Below are 19,143 nucleotides of genomic sequence, written 5' to 3'. Positions count from 1 at the left end.
ACCTTAGAAGAAAGGGTAAAAGTCAAGAAGATATTAAGTAATCGCGATGGCTATATACTTTAATTTTAACAAAGATAAGTAACTTAATATAATTTGAAATAGTCGAGGTTAATCCTGACGAGTTAAAACGATAATGGACTCTAGTGTCCTTATAAATACAAGCATCATCCTTCGTTTTTTATCAAAATATTTAACACATTTTTCGTTACAAAAGTTAATATCCTTCTCTCTATCACTCTCTCTCTTTCGTGATGGAAGCTCAACACCTTCATGGCAAGCCTCAAGCTGAAGGAGAATGGTCCACAGGCTTCTGTGATTGCTTCTCCGACTGCGGAAACAGTAATAAAAAAAATCCGGCCGTTTTTATTTATTTATTGCCCTAGCACTACAAGAAAACAGCAAGGATACTGAGGAAAAAAATCGTCGAAATTTCGTCGGAATAACGTTATTCCGACGACATACCGACGAAACAAGTCCTCAGAAATACTTCCTCGGAATTTCTTTTTTCCTCGGAAATCCCTCGGAATTTTCCGACGGAATTCCGAGGAAACAAATTTCCGAGGAAATTCCGAGGATCACTAGTTTGTCGGAAATCTCCTCGGAATATACCGAGGGAGAACTTCGTCGGGATATTTCCTCGGAAGTTCATCGATCGATGCGTTTTTGGACATATATCCATCGATCGATCCGTTTATAAAAAAACGTTCGGAATATACCGAGGTACATCTTCCTCGGAATATTCCGAGGAACATGTCCCTCGGTATATTCCAAGGAAAGGTGCCCCTCGGTATATTCCGAGGAAGATGTCCCTCGGTAGATTCCGAACGTTTTTTATAAACAGATCGATCGATGGATATATGTCCAAAAACGCATCGATCGATCGAGTAAAAAATATAATTAATTTCCTCGGAATGTAAAAAATATTAATTTTTTTTAAAAACTAAAATTTTTGAAATTTAAATTCGAAAATATAAAATTAAAATTAAAATTGAAATCATATTAATTAATATTCAAAGTTTCACAAATAAAAATAAAACATTCCGAGTTTTTGGAAAAAAAAAAACTACGGGTCTGGCACGTCCGGGAACACCTCGTTCGAGTACATCCTCTGCATCATCTCCATCATTTGCTGGTTCAGCCTCCTCTGTGCCTCATAGCCCGCCTGTTGAGCCGCCATCTGGGTCTCCAAAAAAGATATGTGATCATCCCTGTCCTTCAAGGATGCTGTCGAGGCCGGGTCTGATCATCATGAGACCTGTAAATTAAAAAAATATATTTAATAAATACAGAAATATATAAATTAATTTTTTTTTTTAAAAAAAATCCCAAATAATTTAATCACAAAAAAGATTTATAGATATTAAAAATATTTAATAAATATATAAAAATAGTTCTAATAAACAAAAAATAGTTTTAATAAATAAAAAATAGTTTAATAATTACAAAAAATAGTTTTAATAATATATATATATATATTAAAAATATTTTTAAATCCCAAATAATAGTTTTTAATCACAAAAAAAGTTTTATAGATATTAAAAATGTTTTGTAAAATCCGAAAAATCGAATTTATATACAAAAAAGATTTTGTAAAATCCAAAAAATCGAATTTATATAGAAAAATCGTTTTGTAAAATACAAAAATCGATTTTATATACAAAAATCGATTTTATAAATACAAAAAAAATAAAAAAATTATAAAAAAAATCTAAATCAATTCAACAAAACAAATTATTCAACCAAATCACAATTGTAAACCTATTATACAACCAAATCACAATCCTAACCAATCACCCTAACAAAAATCTATCAAAACTAAACAAAAACCTAACAAATAGAACCTAAGAGAGTGGGATAGGGGTCCTTACATGATTTGTGTAAGAGAAGGGGGAGATCGCCGGAGATATCGTCGGATTTCAGGGGGAAATCGCCGGAGAGAAGAGAGGAGTCGCGCAGAGGAAGAAGAGAGAAATGGAGAAGAAGAAGGGGCTCGTGGTTATAAAACCTAGGGTCCGACGGACATTATCCGTCGGAATTCCGTCGGAATTCTAATTTCAATTTTCGCGAAATATTTGCCCGGTAAAATGAAAATAGTCCGAGGAAATTCCGACGGATAGTAAAATATCCGTCGGAATTTCCTCGGAATATTCCGAGGAAATACTGAGGAACTAGTGTTTGGGGTTTCAAAACATCAATTTTTTTTGCCGTATTTCATTTCTTATACAATTGTAATGCATACCGAGGAAACAGGGTTTGGGGTAACAATGTGATCGATCGAGAACAAAATCTCGTACGTTTTTTTATAAACGGATCGATCGATGTATATATATCCAAAAACACATCGATCGATCACTAAGATGGACCAAAGCGTAACAATGTGATCGATCGATTAGATTATCCCATCGATCGATCGAGAATCTCAAGCGTTCCTCGGAATGTCCTCAGAAAATCTTGTAAGTTTTTTATAAATGGATCGATCGATGGATATATGTCCGAAAACGCATCGATCGATCACTAAGATGGACCAAAGCGTAAAAATATGATCGATCGATTAGATTATCCCATCGATGGATCGAACAAAATCTCGGGAGCCTTTTTTTAAACGCATCGATCGATCCGTATTTGTACAATTTTGGGCTCTATTCCCCTATAATTCGACCCCCCCCCTTTTTCTCTCTCTATAATCATCCGATTTGAACAATTTTGGGCTCTATTCCCCTTGATTTTTCGAGCTCTACCTGATTCCTACACTCGTTTTCACCCTAAGACAGGTATACTCCGCGAATCTCCACATCCTCAAATCGTGTTCTTGAGCAATTTTTTGGGTTTTGTGAATTTCTTATTTCCGTGTTGATTCATTGATCAAATATGGATGAAACAGATGTTTAAACATGGAATAGAACACAATTGTCTGTGATCAACGAGTTTGGAACAGGATTTGAGATGATTTAGGGATTGAGAATTTTTTTCAATTTGTTTTTTTATCACAACTCGATTTCGCCTTTCATTTTCATGTTGATTTGAGTTCTTAATTGATTATAACCATGTTGAGAGCAAATCGTTGTTGAAAAACATATACTGCATACTCACTTGTTTCAAAGATTCTATTTTGTAGAGAATGAAGCGCACGAAAACATCAGCAAAGAAGAACACACAAGAAGAGGGTTCGTCTCAGCGAGAGAAGCAAAGGCCAAAGAAGTGGGATAAGTCTGATACCACCCACTACAACAACATGAAGAAGGTAGCCGTTTCGGCTACACAACTAGCATGTCCTGAGACGATGACAATATTGGGAATCAAATCAGACATTGAAGGGCTGTTCCAGAACATGGGTCTAGGCCAACTATGCAACCTCAACGAACCCACTTATCCGGAGTCGGTACGCCAGTTCATAGCATCTGCATACGTCAGCCATCCCGATGATAGCCATCAGGAAGGTTTTGTGGCATTCGTAGTGCAGAAAGTATACTTTGAGGTATCTTTCACAGACCTCTGCGGACTATTTGGATTGAGTGCAGGGGAGAGGACATCTGGTCTTTATTGGACTTCAGAGCTGTTGAACTTCTGAGAAACGATTGGCACAGGGGTTTATAGATCTTCTCAGGCAAAGGAGTCACTTATCCGGAACCCAGTACTGAGATATGCCACACGCCTCATTGGCTCATTGCAATACGGAACAACCACAGCCGCATCAGTCACGCAATGGGAGTTGTGCCTCCTGTACTAAGGTGTGAGGCATTTGCTACCGGCATTTGGAAACTCTACATTCCCACCTGCTACTGCCTTCAACATGGGAGCGGTGCTGGCCGCAAACTTAGCAGGATACAAGGGGAAAGTAACCAAATCCAAGAGCAGTGCATGTGGATTTGGTGCAGTGATTACTTGGATCCTTACACATGTGGGTGTAGACTGCGAGAACCATCAGGTAGCACTGGATAGATCAGACAACTTTGCTTGGAACTACCTGGATGTCATTTCTCTAGTAAGTAAGGAGTTCATAGCTGGTCTCCACTCGAGGATCGATCGGGATGGTCCTTACGTCTACGTATTCCAGGACCGAGCGAAGAAAACACTCTACTGCCACCTGCCTCAGATCGGCCTGACTGCTCTACTTTCAGAGGCTGCAGTTGAGTTCCTACCCCCTGCTACCGCACTAGTAGACAAGCCATCCTTCTTCACGCCAAAATATCAGACCAAAGGCAAGGCCGTGGATGATGAAGAAGGAGAAGATGAGGCTGCACAAGCCATTCCAGATGATTCACAACCCCATCAGCTACTCCCATCAGACTCCAGCCAGTACAAGCTGCAAGAGCTTCCACCGAACGCCACTTCGCGCCAGCAACAACATTGGAGAGATCAGAGCATAAAGACAAACAACGACATGCTACACAAGATCTGGGCTGCCATTTCACGTATCAGGCCGTGTCGTTGCCAAAAGGATGATGTAGTTCATCGGGACAACTCTCCATCCAGCTCTGGTTCGGGTTCGAGTGGTACACACAGGGTAAGAAAGAGGTCCAAGAGACCCAAAGATGCAGGAACATCTGGAGACGAGGAGTAGGAGCTATCACCGGCCAGTATTGCCATTTGATTTCCGACCGCGCTATTTTTTTTTTTTCTATTCTAGTTTAATTTTGAACTTAGTTTTTTTTTATTTTTTTCTTAATTATGAGTTCGTAATTCTTTTACATGGTTTCTTCGTTTTATTTGGTTGTGTTTTGAGTAGTTTTTAATTCGTATTCAGCTTTGCCTTGCTAGATAAACCAAATAACTAATATCTGAGTACCATTCTTTCAGCTATCAACTGCAGGCTGTGAAACATGGAAAAGCCACAAACATTGATCAACCAACAACATCCATGCTTTTAAGAATGTTCAAAGGATTCAAACTGACTGACCACTCAATCTACTCAAATTTTTTCATCTTGGGGCTTGGTATACACTAGGTTCGCTAGTACTACCATGTTCATAATCAGTTTCCCCATGATGATACCAAATTTTGTAACTTCGTGTAAACCCACTCAAATATAGATGAGTCCAAACATCCCACTCTTTAATAACCTTTCTATTTTTACAATTAGAGTAAGGACATCTTAACATACCTGTTTTTGCTTCTGGTTGTCGGTGAACTAACCTCATGAATTCGGTTATACCTCGTTGGTATTCTTCCGTAAGCAATCTCGTGTTCGGATCCAAATGAGGTCGATCGATCCAAGAACGAAAATAATTTGAAGAAGACATATTTTTTATGAATCAAATTCGTGTGTAAATAGAGTAAGAGAGAGGATGAAGATATGGAGTGAATGAAGAGGAAGAGGACTGCTTGTATTTATAGTTTAAATCCTGCAAACAGACCGAGGAAATTCCGACGGAATTCCGACGCCAACGGCTAGTTCGTCGGAATTTCCTCGGAATTTTGTAAAATCCCCCAACGGCTCTCCAACGGCTATAATATTTCCTCGGAATTCATCGGTTTTTTCCGAGGAACACATTTTTCCTCGGAATTTCTTCGGAATATTCCGACAGATTGATATTTCCTCGGAATTCCGTCGGTATATTCCGAGGAAATTCCGAGGAAACCAAATTTTGTGTTTCCTCGGAAATTTCTCGGGATATTCCGAGGATTTCATTTTCCGTCGGAATTTCCGTCAGAATACCGCTGTTTTCTTGTAGTGTAGCTCTTTGATGTACGTATGAAAAGTTAATAAAGAACTAATCAGATGGTTGTTATCAGTCTACAGTTTATACTTTGATCTATTTTTAGTTAATTTGTCACTTGATACTTTATTATGGAAAAAAGAAACCAACAAAACTTACTATTGATCTTCCAAAATGAATGAACAGGTTGTATCACATGCTGGTGTCCATGTATTACATTTGGCCAAGTCGCTGAGATTGTAGATCAAGGATCAACCAGTAAGTTTAATTACTTAAATCTTAAACCATATAACAAGATATATATATATATATATATATATATATATATATATATATAATATTTTCAAATTTAAAGAAAGGCAGCAAGCGATAGCGATAAATAAATTGCTGTTTTGGAAAATTCAGCGTGTGGTACGGCTGGAGCAATATACACGTTGATAAATTTTTTCACGGGTTGCGGATGCCTCTACTCGTGTTTCTATCGTGGAAAGATGAGAGCTCAATACAATATTGGAGGCAATGATTGTGGAGATTGCCTTAAACATTTCTTCTGCGAGCTCTGTGCTCTCACTCAGCAATACCGTGAACTCAAGAACCGTGGCTACGATATGAAACTTGGTATTGATTTCTTTATACCTGAATTTTTCTTTTTAATTTTGTATTGTAATCTCAAAATATTCACATTCATTAAATTAATGTGGTATTTTAGGATGGGCCGGCACTACAGGAAATAAGGGTTTTAATAGCAATGTAATATAGCGGAAAAGAAGTTTGTGCTATTGTATGTTTGTGGCTAGAAATATAATAGCGTTTCTTTAAGTAAAAAGCTATTATATCTGGAGCGGCAAAATGAAATTTGCAAGCGCGCATGTTTTTGGGATTTTGATCTTTAGATTATAGCACTGAGAAAGAATAATCGTTATGGTATCCTCGACCGCTTATTTTTTTATTAAAACCCGCGAATGATAAATTTTGTGGGAAATATATCTTTGACCAAAGCAAAGAATATTTAGTACTTTTTCATTAAAACAAAAGAATATCGTCTCTGCATTTTCTCTCCCAAAGTGTTCTTCGTGAGACCCCTTCGGAATCATCGATCTCTGTCTTCTTTGTCTTCATCGATCTCTGTCTTCTTTGTCTTCTTCGATCTCAGGTTTGTCTTCTTTGATCTCTGTCTTCTTTAACTTGCATGCATCATGATAATAATCGATTGCTTATTATCTCAATAGATATGTATCGATCGTCTTCCATTTTTACAATCTACAATCATGAAAATTAATCGATTGCTTATTATCTCAATAGATCTCAAAAATGATTTTTTTAGGAACAAATTAACATGGGGCCGAAGACACGAGGAGGAATGGTTAGAAGAAGCAGACGTTCCCAAGGTCTGGAAGCAGAAACAGAGTTCATTGAGATAACCAGAAAGAGTACGAAAATGCGTAAGTTAAATAAGGGAAAAGAAGTTGCTATTGAAGAAGAAAACATTGAGATAAGGCAAGAAAGTGCTGACGAAGTCCCGACAAAGGTTTCTGAAGATGTTAATGAGGCGGATGGTGATGGTGATGGTGATGATCCACATGTGGAAATTGAAGTTGAGAATGTCATTGCTGAAGAACAGTCTCAGTCTGAGAATGGAGTTACTGAAGAACCTTCTCAGCCGAGAGAAGCTGACATGGAAGCTGAAAATGGAGTTACTCAAGAACCTTCTCAGCCGAGAGAAGCTGACATGGAACCTGAGAATGGATTTACTCAAGAACCTTCTCAGTCGAGAGAAGCTGACATGGAACCTGAGAATGGAGTTACTCAAGAACCTTCTCAGCCGAGAGAAGCTGACATTGAAACTGAGAATGGCATTTCAGGAGCAGAAGCATCGCCATCTGATGGAAAACAAAAGAAGAAAAGAGGACCCACAAAGATGCGTAAAGTGGCCAAGGATCATCAAGAGAAGGTTTCTGTGTCATTCACTGAGCTTGGCGAACATGTAGGTCCTGGATCAGTGACACTTTCATCGTTCCTTGGACCCCTTGTACGCGAACATGTGACTGTACTTCTTGATGATTGGAGGAATCTTGATAAGCAGACAAAGGACACATTATGGGAGGAAATTCAGGTATATATATGCCCTTAAGTCTATTGTATAATGTCTTTGTAAGGATTATAATGTGTGGCATTTGCATACATTACTGCAGGCGAGGTTTGATTTGAAAGAAGAGTGGCAAAAAGATTCAGTCTTCAAACAGATGGGCTGTTTGTGGAGATCTGGAAAGTCAAGGCTTGTATCACAACTGCGAAATGCAAAAAGCTCCACAGAGAGAGCAGCACTGAAACCAAGCAACATTCGATCTGTTCAGGTTTGGAGCGCTTGGGTTAAGAGTAGGACTTCGTCTGTGTTCAAGGTGAAATATACAGAGCATTTGGTTTTTAAGTGTTTACTTCGGAGATTTGATTGATCAAATTTGATTTAATAATATTGTAGGCAAAGAGTGAAAAGTACAGAGCACTAAGGAGAGCTCAGATTCCTCACACCACTAGTCGTAGAGGAATGAATCGTCTAGCTTGTGAAATGGTAAGTAACAGTATGTAATTATATTATATCTGAAGATAGAACAAACTGATAAGTAAAACAATATATCACTCTTGTAGAAAAAAAAGAGTGAAGACCCTAAGAAGATTAGCCGGAGCAAGGTCTGGATAGCAGGACACACTCACTCTGATGGTAGACCTGTTAGACCTGAGTTTGCTGAAACCATTGTAAGGTTTCATTGTCTGATTAATTAAGTTACTCTTTTTGGTATTGAAAAGGACCATAACTTATATTGTGTTTGTCTCAGGAAAAAATAATTTCACTTGATAGTCAAATGGACTCCACATCCAGTGTTAATATAAAAGAAGATGCTGTTAGTCAAGTGTTGGGAGTAGACAAACCTGGACGAGTCAGAGGGTTGGGAAGAGGGATTACTGCTACGAAACTAGCATTCTTGTCAGCTAGAGACTCCAAACTTGCCGACTTGGAAAGCGAGATTAAAGACTTGAAGATTCTGGTCCGTGACTTAGCTGGAAATAAGGTGAATTTTCTTTAGTTTTAACTGGTTATATAATGTAGAATTTCCTTGATTGATATAAAATCAATGATTCATTTTATGTTTTTACAGAAAAACAATGATGATTGTGTTTCTCCATCTGAGGCTAGTTATGTATACAAAGAAGGAACTAGAGTTCAACTACTTGATTGGTGTGAGTCAAAAGATGTTGTTGTCGCTGAAGGAGAATTCTGCTCTGCTGAAGGTACATACAAGATTGGTCGTATTCCGATTGGTCCTAACGCCGCGGCGGTTGTTGTAAAGTCGGTATCAAACCCGAAGGCATCTGTTTGGAGGCCAACTACGGATGTGCGTAATCTTCAGGAAGCAGCGGGATGCAAAATTCCATGGCCAATTGATAAACTGATACTAGATAGTGCATCGAACAACCATCCAGTTTCCTCGGATGTGTTAAGATCAAAGGTCATTCCATTAGCACGTATACTTACGTTTGTATTATAAAATTCAACATGATACTAACCATATGCATTGTCAATATAGAATACTACCGTAGATGATCTTGAAAGGTGCAAGATCTACGATTGGGTTAAGGGCGTCGAGGTAATCGCTGAAGGTTTTATGGGTTCGACTGACCCATATGAGATGGTGAACAATGTTCCTTTGGGTCCGAATGCTGTAGTTATGAGAGTTGCTAAGGTGATTAATGGGAAAGCTTTTCTATGGAGGCCAACAAGTGACATGACAACAATGAGTGATGCTGTTAATGAAAAGATCGCATGGCCGCTCCATAATGTATCAGTAATTAAAGTTCCTGAAGATGAAGGGGAAGCTAGTGTCAGAAGGCCTTCATTGGTAAATTTACAAACTTCTCTCTTTTACAAACTTATTTAGATGTAGTTGGTGTGATGTATTTGTTGTGCTTGTAGAGTCCAAGTGGCAGCACTAGTTCCACCCGTTCAGGTGGTAAAAAGAAGTGCATCTTGTTGGACCACAACAACTCAGGACGGAAAGTCGCAGAAGGCAGAGTAAGTAGTACTGATCCATTGTGTTTAGTCCATCACGTCCCGTTAGGTCCCAATGCAAGTCGGGTCTGGGTTGAAGTGGCCTTGATTGAAGATGCATCTCTATGGAGACCAAACTCTTTTCTGGAAGACATATCAGATGCTGTGGGCAGCACAGTGGCTTGGCCAAATGATAAGATTCTGTATGTTTAAATGTACTCGATCGAGTATTCTCAAAGACATATTTATGGATCGGAGTATGCTTGTTTTGTTTTAAGACATATTTTGCTTGTTTGGTTGTAAGACATATTTTGTTTGGTTGTTAAGACATATTTCTAATAAGATTATGTAGGCTTGGCATATATATAAATTATAAAAATAAGTGGTCCTTTAAAATTTTTAAAAAATAAGTGTTTCAAAATAATTTATACAATTTAAGTGTTCCATTAAAATTTTTACAAATAAATTGTTCATAAAAATTTATACAATTTAGATTTTAGGGTTTATTTAGGGATTCAACCCTATTGTAACAAATTTATACCCTATCATCATATAGGGATTCAAATTTAGGGATTCAACCCTATTGTAACAAATTTATACAATTTAGATGAAACAAATTTAGATTTTAGGGTTTATTTAGGGATTCAACCCTATATAACACATAAGGATTCAACCCTATCATCATCTATTCTCCATATAGAGAAATCATTTTATACTTATTTCAAACATATAATATTTTTGTTAAAAAAAATTAATAATAAAATTTATTAAAATTTAAATTTTGTTTATAACATAATTTCCCATCATTTTCATGCATTTTTCGTAATTTAAAAATAAATTAATATAGAATTGTACATAAACCAATAAGAAGGAATGGTGGGGATAGATGACGTGCCTTCATAGAAGCCGTAGGATCTGATTTTTTAATCTTTCAATCTCCGTCTTTCCATCGGAGATCTGTTCATTCTCCTTCTGCGATTACTCAAATCTAGGTTTAGTTCCTTTTGCTGACGCCTCCTTTTCGAAAATCGAAGGTTTCAGTCGATTTCCCTCGAAGTTATATTGTTCTGATATGGAAAAAGCATGGGTTTGGCTTCCAAGGTAGTAATCTTTTCGACATTTTAATTCATGACGAATTCTTCTTCTGTTCCAAATTTTTTGTTCTGATTCTGTTCCTTATATATATATATAGGGCTAGCCTCGAATATTTCGAAGGAGCAACAGGCTTTGTTACTGCATCAGCGAGGAGGTTAGGAGATCCGACAGAAATATTATGTCCCTGTACTCACTGCAGAAACCTTTCCCATCAAGTTTTAGACAAAGTAACGGAGCATCTTGTGATTAGGGGTATGGATAAGAAGTATATGAGGAGTTCTTGTTGGAGTCTTCATGGTGAGAGAAGGTCTGATATGAATGATAGTGTCCCTCAATCAGAAACAGAGGCTTATGGTTTGCTAAGGACGGCTTATTTTGATAGTGGTGAACCTGATGAACCGCCTTCTGATGACACTGGAGGAGAGCCTGTACATGGTGAACCTGATGAAGACTCGGAGTTTAGGAAGAAGTTGAGAGATGCTGAAACTCCATTGTACTTGACATGTAGCAAGCACACCAAAGTTTCTGCGATCATGGCCCTTTACCGCATCAAAGTAAAGAGTGGAATGTCAGAGGCTTACTTTGATCAGCTACTGTCGGCATTACATGACATGCTACCAGAAGGTAATGTACTACCAAAGTCGACTGATTCGATTAAGAAGTTCTTGAAGATTTTTGGGTTTGGCTACGAAATGATTCATGCGTGCAAGAACGATTGTATTCTCTATAGGAAGCAATATGAGGAGTTGGAAACCTGCCCAAGATGTAGTGCTTCTAGATGGGAAATTGATAAGCACAGTAATGAAGAAAAGAAAGGAATTCCTGCAAAGGTCCTACGGTATTTTCCGATCAAAGACAGATTCAAGAGGATGTTTAGATCAGCAAGGATGGCTGAGGATTTGCGATGGCATGCCAACAATGCCACTGAAGATGGTATAATGCGACATCCTGTTGACTCGTTATCTTGGGCTCAAGTGAATAATAAGTGGCCAGAGTTTGCTAGTGAAGCAAGAAACCTTCGACTCGGCCTGTCAACAGATGGTATGAACCCTTTCTCTATCCAGAACACAAAGTATAGTACTTGGCCAGTGTTGTTAGTCAATTACAACTTGCCACCAACTCTGTGTATGAAGGCTGAGAACGTCATGTTGACTATGTTGATCCCTGGACCGACGGCTCCGAGCAACAACATTGATGTTTATCTAGAGCCACTGGTTGAAGACTTACAAGAATTGTGGAGTGAGGGGATTCAGGTATACGACTCATTCCTGAAAGAGAAGTTCACACTAAAAGCTATGTTGTTGTGGACTATAAGCGACTACCCGGCTCTAGGTAGTTTGGCAGGTTGTAAAGTTAAAGGGAAACAAGCATGCAATGTTTGTGGAAAGGATACACCAAATAGGTGGCTCAAGTTTAGTCGCAAGTATGTGTATTTGGGGAATAGGAAGCGACTAAGCCCTGGACATCACTACAGACGCAGGAAAGGATGGTTTGATAATACAGTGGAGAAGGGGACTGCAAACAGGATTCAAACCGGTGCAGAAATATTTGCAACACTAAAGAACTTCAGGAATGACTTTGGAAGATCTTTAGCAAAGAAAAAAAAAAGGAAGAGAAATGTTGTCTCAGAAGATGAGGTGGCTGAAGACGAAGAAAATGATGAAACGAGTGATCAATGGAGGTGGAAGAAACGATCAATATTCTTCGATTTACCGTACTGGAAGGTATTATAGCTATTGTTAGACTGAGATACGATTGTCACATTTTGTTTATCCATTAACTGATCATTCTGTTTTCAATGTGTTAGGATTTGCCGGTGCGTCACAACATCGACGTCATGCACGTGGAAAAGAACTTGTCTGATGCATTATTATCAACGCTGATGCAGAGTGCTAAGTCAAAAGATGGCCTCAAAGCGAGACAGGACTTAGAAGATATTGGAATCCGGAAAAACTTGCACACACAGGTACGGGGAAAGAGATTCTACTTGCCTCCAGCAACTTATTGGCTCAGTAAGGAAGAGAAAAAGATATTTTGTCAAAGGTTGTCTGCGTTTAGAGGCCCTGACGGCTACTGCGGTAATATTGCAAATGTTGTTTCAATTAACCCTCCTATGATTGGAAGTCTTAAATCCCATGATCATCATGTACTAATCCAAAATCTGTTACCTGCTGCGTTACGAGGGTTGCTTCCAAGAGGACCAAGAGTGGCAGTAACTCGAGTATGTAACTACTTCAACAGATTGTGTCAGCGTGCTATTGACGCGGAGAAGCTGATAACTTTGGAAAATGAGTTTGTGGAGACAATGTGCCAACTCGAGCGGTTCTTTCCTCCATCGCTCTTCGATATCATGTTCCACCTTCCTTTACACCTAGCAAGAGAGGCACGTTTGGGAGGTCCTGTGCACTTTCGTTGGATGTATCCGTTTGAGAGGTTTGTTTTCATTTTGTTCGCGTAATGTAAATTGTTTATATCCTGAACTGTTTTTCCGATCAACTGAGGTTTGTAACTATTGCTATATTGTTTGAGCTGTAGATACATGAAAACACTCAAGGCATATGTAAAGAATTTTGCTAGGCCAGAAGCATGTATGGCTGAGGGGTACTTAGCTGGAGAATGCATAGCCTTTTGTTTAGAGTTCCTAAAGAATTCTGTACCCGTTGAAGAAGTACTTAACCGTAATGAAGATATTCAGTCTGATGGAATGGTTCTTGAAGGTCGACCACTGCAAAAGGGAACAGAGCTTATTCTTTCAGAGAAAGATAGAGACATAGCACATCGATATGTTTTGATGAATATGGCTATTATGGATCCCTATGTTGAGTAAGTTCTACTGTCCCTCTCAAATTCAGATTTTTTTATCAGTCTGATAACTCTCTACTTTGTTATGAGAACCAGGAAGCACTTACAAGAACTGCAAGATAATGATGTTCGATTAGCAACAAATGAAACTTTGTTATGGAAGCATCACACCCAACAATTTGCTGAATGGGTGAAGAATAAGGTTTGTACAACTTCACTATCTGTTCACTTTTCTATTCACATAGCTCACACAGTTTTACATCCTTGTTAGATACCTTCTAACTCAAAGGAGCATTCTACGAAGCTGAGGTGGTTGGCCTTTGGACCAAGGTTTACTGCTCATACCAATAAAGGTTTTGTCATTAACGGGAACCGATTTCACATACAATCCGTTAAGCGAAAGACTCAGAATAGTGGAGTCACTTACGAAGCTTTCAGCATGTGTAGATCTTCTGCAAGAGATACAAGACATACAGCCGATATGGTCACATATTATGGAGTGATAACAGAGATCATTCTTCTCGATTACCACATGTTCAGCGTTCCTTTATTCAAGTGTAATTGGGCGAACAGAGGCTACGGTGTTAAGGAAGAAGATGGTTTCACCCTTGTCAATCTTCATGTCAACCAAACGCCATATTTACAAGATCCATACATTCTACCATCACAAGCAAAACAGGTATTTTACTCTAGAGAAGATGAAGAATCGCCTTGGTATGTTGTTATGAGAGCACCACCGAGAGGATATCATGAACTCGAGACAGAGGAAGACGTTGTCGGAGCACCATTACTCGCACAGGAATTTGATGATACAGAGCAATTGTCTGATGATGAAAGTTTTTGTGTTAGAGATGATTGTGATGGAATTATAGTTGCTGATTGATTTTTTTTGCATGGAAAATTTGTGAGAATTGAATATATTTTTTATTTTCGAATATTTTAATTTTCTTCGAATTTTAATTAGAATTAATTTTTATTTTACATTTTTTGATTCTCTATTATTTTAAAAATCAAAATATTAAATAAAATTTGTTATAAACAAAATGAAACAATTGCATATAAAAAAATGCAATGAAATGTTCAAATATTGCTATTGATAGAAGACGACAATAGTAATTACAAATCGCTATATTTAATTTTAAAAAATGCTATAGTTAAAAAGTTATAATATCATTTTGGCGACGCTATAATACAAATTTACAATTGCATAACAAGAACCGCTATTAATAATAAAATATCAATAGCACAACAAAAATCCGCTATGAAATGTACGAGACCTATTATCGCGGGCGATATTGGAGCGCTTTCTACAACGCTATGGTAGCGTCTTATAGCGCTTTAGCGGTGCCATCAAAACCCTTATTTCCTGTAGTGCGGGAACGCACAGTTGCAACAGAACCAAGGCGTGGCGATGGGTGCTCCAGTCTTCCAAGGCGGCATGACCCGCTAAGACTCATTCCTTTATATGTAATTTATTTAGTCATATTAGAAAGTGAGGTCTAATCTTCTGTGTTGATTTGTGTAATACGCTTGTTATGATTTATGAAAATGTTTGTATATGTTTGTATAATACTCGGTCAAAGATATGTTACTTGGACTAACATGTCATTATACGCCTGTGATTTGGTTTGGTCGAGAATGTAATTGTGAGGTCAAAGTTTATAGATTTGTTTATAGCCGTCGTATTGATATTACCCTTCACTCTCTCCTTCAACATAGGAAAGGCAAGTTAACATCCAAGAATTATTGGGTGCGCACCAATTTATTCGGATTTGGTTTTAAGTGATTTGGTTTGGTTCGATTTGATTTTATCAGTGATTGATTCTGATGTATTTAACTTTGAGATGTGTAGAATTTGATAAAATATCTACAATACTAAAAGCCGAATAAGGAGTGCAGCGAGCGTGCCACGTCAGCTTTTATATTCGGACCAATCAGAAGCGTCGAATCCGACACGTCAGACGGGCTCGCGGCTGTTTTGTCTGAATTGTCGTTGGGCTTCTGTGGGCTTCATCTGTAGTGGTTGCAAAGTGGGCTTCGTCACACTTTTATGTCGAAACATAAAATACAAAAGAAACCTCGGCGTCTCCGTCGAAGCTTATCGTCTCTGTCTCTTCATCTTTTCATCGCCTCTACCTTTTCGTTTTCTCCGATCGAAGAGCGAGGAAGCCGATAGTTAATCGAGTTTTTACACAATCAATACTTCTTTTATGATTTCGTTTCACCTCCCCCTTTTCATCCTTCTTTATATATTGATCTTTTTATTTCATATAAACCAAAACCCTAGAACCACTCAAAACTCGATCCATGGTGATGAAACGAAATGGGAAGTCGCATGTCTCCTCAGACTCTGATGAACAATTCATGTCCTTCAAGGATGTCTCTCTAGGTCCCCATGAAGCTCAGCTACGCTTCCGACTCATCCATTTCTGGGAGGCTCGGAACCCGGTGAAGAAGACACTGATTGGCCTCGAAATGCTCCTTATCGACGAACAGGTGCGTTGATTTTTCAATAATAGTTTCCAGATCGTGAGATCTATCTTTCCGGAAATTTTTGTCGTTTCTTTAAAGCTACGTTTACGATGATTGTTTTAGACTTATACGCTTGGTAATTAGTTAAAGTAGTGTTTGTTTCGATCTGTTATGATTCTGAGGTTTCATTTTAGACTTCTTCTTATACGATTGGTTAATTAGTTAAAGTGGTGTTTTTTTGGTTGTCTGTTTGTTTCGAATCTGTTATGATTCTGAGGTTTCATTTTAGCCGTTTTCTTATACGATTGTTTTTTTTAAAGCTAGGTTCACGATGATTGTTCTAGACGTTTACTTATACGCTTGGTTAGTTAGTTAAAGTAGTGTTTGTTTCGAATCTGTTATGATTCTGAGGTTTCATTTTAGACGTTTTCTTATACGATTGGTTAATTAGTTAAAGTGGTGTTTTTTTGGTTGTCTATTCTAATTCTGATGTCACATTTTCATTCCGTGATTTGTTATTTCAGGGAACTGTTATTCAAGGATTTATCCCACCTGGACGAATTAAGAAGTACCTGCCTGATATGAAACGTGGATCGGTTTACAAACTCATCAACTTCTACGGATCGAAAAACAAACCGGTGTATCGGGTTGCTGATCATCTCGCAACCGTGTCTTTCACATGGAATTCTGAAATGTCGGCTCTTCACGAGATTCCCATCTCGATTGATGAAGACCGTTTCAGGTTTCATTCACACGAAGATTTTGAAACTAACTGTGATCTCAAAGGTGACCTCTACGGTAAGCATAATAATTTTATAAATCATGTGTCAATTGCATTGCTTTGTGTATAGTCTTTAGTCTATTCTATTGCTTGGTTAACGAAATTTAGATTTTTTGGTTTGTACAGTTTTGTTAGCCATCTAACTGAGACTCTTGATGAAAAATGTTACAGATGTTGTAGGCCATATGAAGCTGGTCGATGGACAGACCCTGATTGAGCGTCCCATCATTGACGATGTGAAGATCGCTACCACTCGGCACATCATGATTCATGTGCAATCACTTGAGTAAGTGTGTACTTTTATTTCAAGTCACCATCTCTCTGTAGTTCGTAAATCCCTAAGAGTTTATTTTTGCAGTGGGCATGTGATGAAGCTCTACCTTTGAGACCAGGCTGCAACAGACTTCATCAAGAAATTCAACTCCTGTGAAAACACTCCCACGGTGCTTTTGGTCACAACCGTTAACACCAAGCGTCTCGGAGGTAATTATTTAACTTTTAGACTCATGTTTTCAGTGATTAAGTGATATGAGCTTATTAACAATCCTATAACATTTTCTTCTTTGTCATTAGTTTCTAATTTCACTCATTCATTTATCTCTTTATATTTATGTTTGCACTGATATGAATTAACCATTTCTAAACGTTTTCTTCTTTATCATTAGTTGTTAATTTTCACTAAATCCTTTTAATGATTCTTCCATGACTGAACAGGTACCCTTGCCCTGACTTCTATGTCCTCTACACGGGTTTTCATGGACAATGATGTCCAACCAACCAGGAATTATTTAACATGGTATGTATCCCGTCTTCAGCATCTGTTCTATACAGTTTCAAGTGACGCATACACTTACGCTTATATAGTAGTAAATGACTGAAGCTCTGTTTTATGTTTTGTTTCAGGCTGGGCTCTAAACCATAGATTGCTAATCAGGTTAGCGCAGACGTCATCACTAAGCGTGAGACACTGACTATAGCAGATATATTCTCCTACATGAGTCAGGAATCTGCAAAGGTATAAGTGAAGCTAAATTACTTAACTCATTTTAAAACGCTAATATATTTTAATCACATGCTTATAAACTGTGGCAGGATGCCTTTTTTGAGTGCACGGCTACGATTGATGATGTTGTGCATGGCTCTTCTTGGTACTATATTGGATGCAGTGAGTGCCATTCTAAGGCTACCAAAGGCACAAATTCATTGATTTGTACAAACGCAAAATGTGCGAAGGTTAACACAACTGGTGTTGCACAGTATGATTTCTCTCCTTAGTCTTCATTTACGGCGTTTGGTTTTTGTTTATTACATTTGTGACGTTGGTTTCTGATTCTTTCACAACAGGTACCGTGCAAAGATTTCTGTTTATGACAACACTGAACAAGCTTTTTTTGTCCTACTTGGAGACGCTGGGCATGAGTTGACTGGGAGGCATGCATCCGAATTAGTTAGCAACTACTTTAAGGTAACTGAGCATCAGTTTATGATCTCAAATGTTTTTTCCTTATTTTGTTGCTGATCTCTCACGTGACTTAACTGACACTATTACAATTGAATGTAAGGCTAATAAAAGCGAAGGAGCTGACCATGAGGTGCCTATCCCGGAAACTCTGATCAGCATCATCGGACAGACACATAAGTTCTGTGTGAAAGTTACAGATCACAACTTCTCAGGCAATACCCGAGCCGTAACTGTCACCAAGATCCTCCCTCTAGACACACCACCACCTACGGAAGCCTCAGTTGGAAATGACATTGGTGCAACGTCCGAGGAATCAAAGCAGTCTGGAAACGACGTCTGTGAACCCCCTACAAGCCGTGGAGATCCTGCAGATGAGGATAGCAAGCGGACGTGTGGCAGTGCTGACCCAGGGACAGCTAAACGCCCAAGATGTGGGAATTAGAACTTGGGTTCATTGGTGTTTAAGTCTATGCTTTACAGTTCAAGGATTGTTTTTATAAGTTTAAGTTTTTTGGGTTTTTTTGAGGAGTTTAAGTTTCTTTTTGGTCAATGAATTGGAATATCAAATCCGATCAAACCACAATTTAGTTTCAGTTACGGGACTTTGCCAAAAAAATTATATCATTGTTTTTATGATATATTTAATTATATACATTTTTTTACAATTTTATCATTGTTTTTTCTAAAATCTTTATTTCTCTATAAAATCTAAAACTCCACTCCTGTTTTACAAACTTTGCAAAGCAATTTAAATATAGTGAGAATAAATTAAAAAGACATAATCCGCACGTATTGCGGACAATTTATTATCATTACATTTTGTATAAAA

The 19,143-nt window shown here is 38.1% G+C and overlaps 4 protein-coding genes across 6 annotated transcripts; all 4 read left to right on the top strand.

Annotated features, from left to right (window-relative positions):
• The first annotated feature begins 209 nt into the window (after nucleotides 1-209).
• On the top strand, nucleotides 210-6,391 carry LOC125587046 (protein PLANT CADMIUM RESISTANCE 2-like). Its single transcript, XM_048757160.1, has 3 exons — nucleotides 210-339; nucleotides 5,844-5,915; nucleotides 6,063-6,391. The coding sequence occupies exons 1-3, from the start codon at nucleotides 252-254 to the stop codon at nucleotides 6,389-6,391; spliced, it is 489 nt and encodes a 162-aa protein (XP_048613117.1). The 5' UTR covers nucleotides 210-251.
• Nucleotides 6,386-10,064, top strand: LOC106412395. The gene is made up of 9 exons (XM_048758101.1): nucleotides 6,386-6,810; nucleotides 6,982-7,770; nucleotides 7,850-8,056; nucleotides 8,137-8,226; nucleotides 8,304-8,411; nucleotides 8,492-8,725; nucleotides 8,813-9,163; nucleotides 9,242-9,553; nucleotides 9,628-10,064. Exons 2-9 carry the CDS (start codon nucleotides 6,994-6,996, stop codon nucleotides 9,913-9,915), a joined length of 2,367 nt encoding a protein of 788 aa, XP_048614058.1. The 5' UTR covers nucleotides 6,386-6,810; nucleotides 6,982-6,993; the 3' UTR covers nucleotides 9,916-10,064.
• Nucleotides 10,065-10,304: 240 nt separating this feature from the next.
• LOC125587492 lies at nucleotides 10,305-14,582 on the top strand. Of its 2 annotated transcripts, XM_048758100.1 has the most exons (7): nucleotides 10,305-10,803; nucleotides 10,895-12,521; nucleotides 12,605-12,875; nucleotides 12,981-13,230; nucleotides 13,333-13,620; nucleotides 13,696-13,801; nucleotides 13,871-14,582. In XM_048758100.1, exons 1-7 carry the CDS (start codon nucleotides 10,775-10,777, stop codon nucleotides 14,480-14,482), a joined length of 3,183 nt encoding a protein of 1,060 aa, XP_048614057.1. In that variant the 5' UTR covers nucleotides 10,305-10,774; the 3' UTR covers nucleotides 14,483-14,582. The 2 variants fall into 2 exon arrangements, with proteins under 2 accessions (XP_048614057.1, XP_048614056.1); XM_048758099.1 differs by having other exon boundaries at nucleotides 12,605-13,230.
• Nucleotides 14,583-15,563: 981 nt separating this feature from the next.
• On the top strand, nucleotides 15,564-18,810 carry LOC111206229. 2 transcript variants are annotated; one of them, XM_022702662.2, is made up of 8 exons: nucleotides 15,564-16,095; nucleotides 16,596-16,869; nucleotides 17,024-17,138; nucleotides 17,211-17,335; nucleotides 17,567-17,867; nucleotides 17,945-18,108; nucleotides 18,197-18,317; nucleotides 18,415-18,810. In XM_022702662.2, the coding sequence occupies exons 1-4, from the start codon at nucleotides 15,907-15,909 to the stop codon at nucleotides 17,236-17,238; spliced, it is 606 nt and encodes a 201-aa protein (XP_022558383.1). In that variant the 5' UTR covers nucleotides 15,564-15,906; the 3' UTR covers nucleotides 17,239-17,335; nucleotides 17,567-17,867; nucleotides 17,945-18,108; nucleotides 18,197-18,317; nucleotides 18,415-18,810. The 2 variants fall into 2 exon arrangements, with proteins under 2 accessions (XP_022558383.1, XP_013695571.3); XM_013840117.3 differs by lacking the exons at nucleotides 15,564-16,095; nucleotides 16,596-16,869; nucleotides 17,024-17,138; nucleotides 17,211-17,335 and having other exon boundaries at nucleotides 17,736-17,867.
• Nucleotides 18,811-19,143: the final 333 nt, after the last annotated feature.

Source organism: Brassica napus, chromosome C5, assembly GCF_020379485.1.
Source record: "Brassica napus cultivar Da-Ae chromosome C5, Da-Ae, whole genome shotgun sequence".
In the NCBI taxonomy this organism is placed as follows: Eukaryota; Viridiplantae; Streptophyta; class Magnoliopsida; order Brassicales; family Brassicaceae; genus Brassica; species Brassica napus.
Note: the sequence above shows the minus strand (reverse complement) of the source record. Positions and strands in the feature narration are given on the sequence as shown.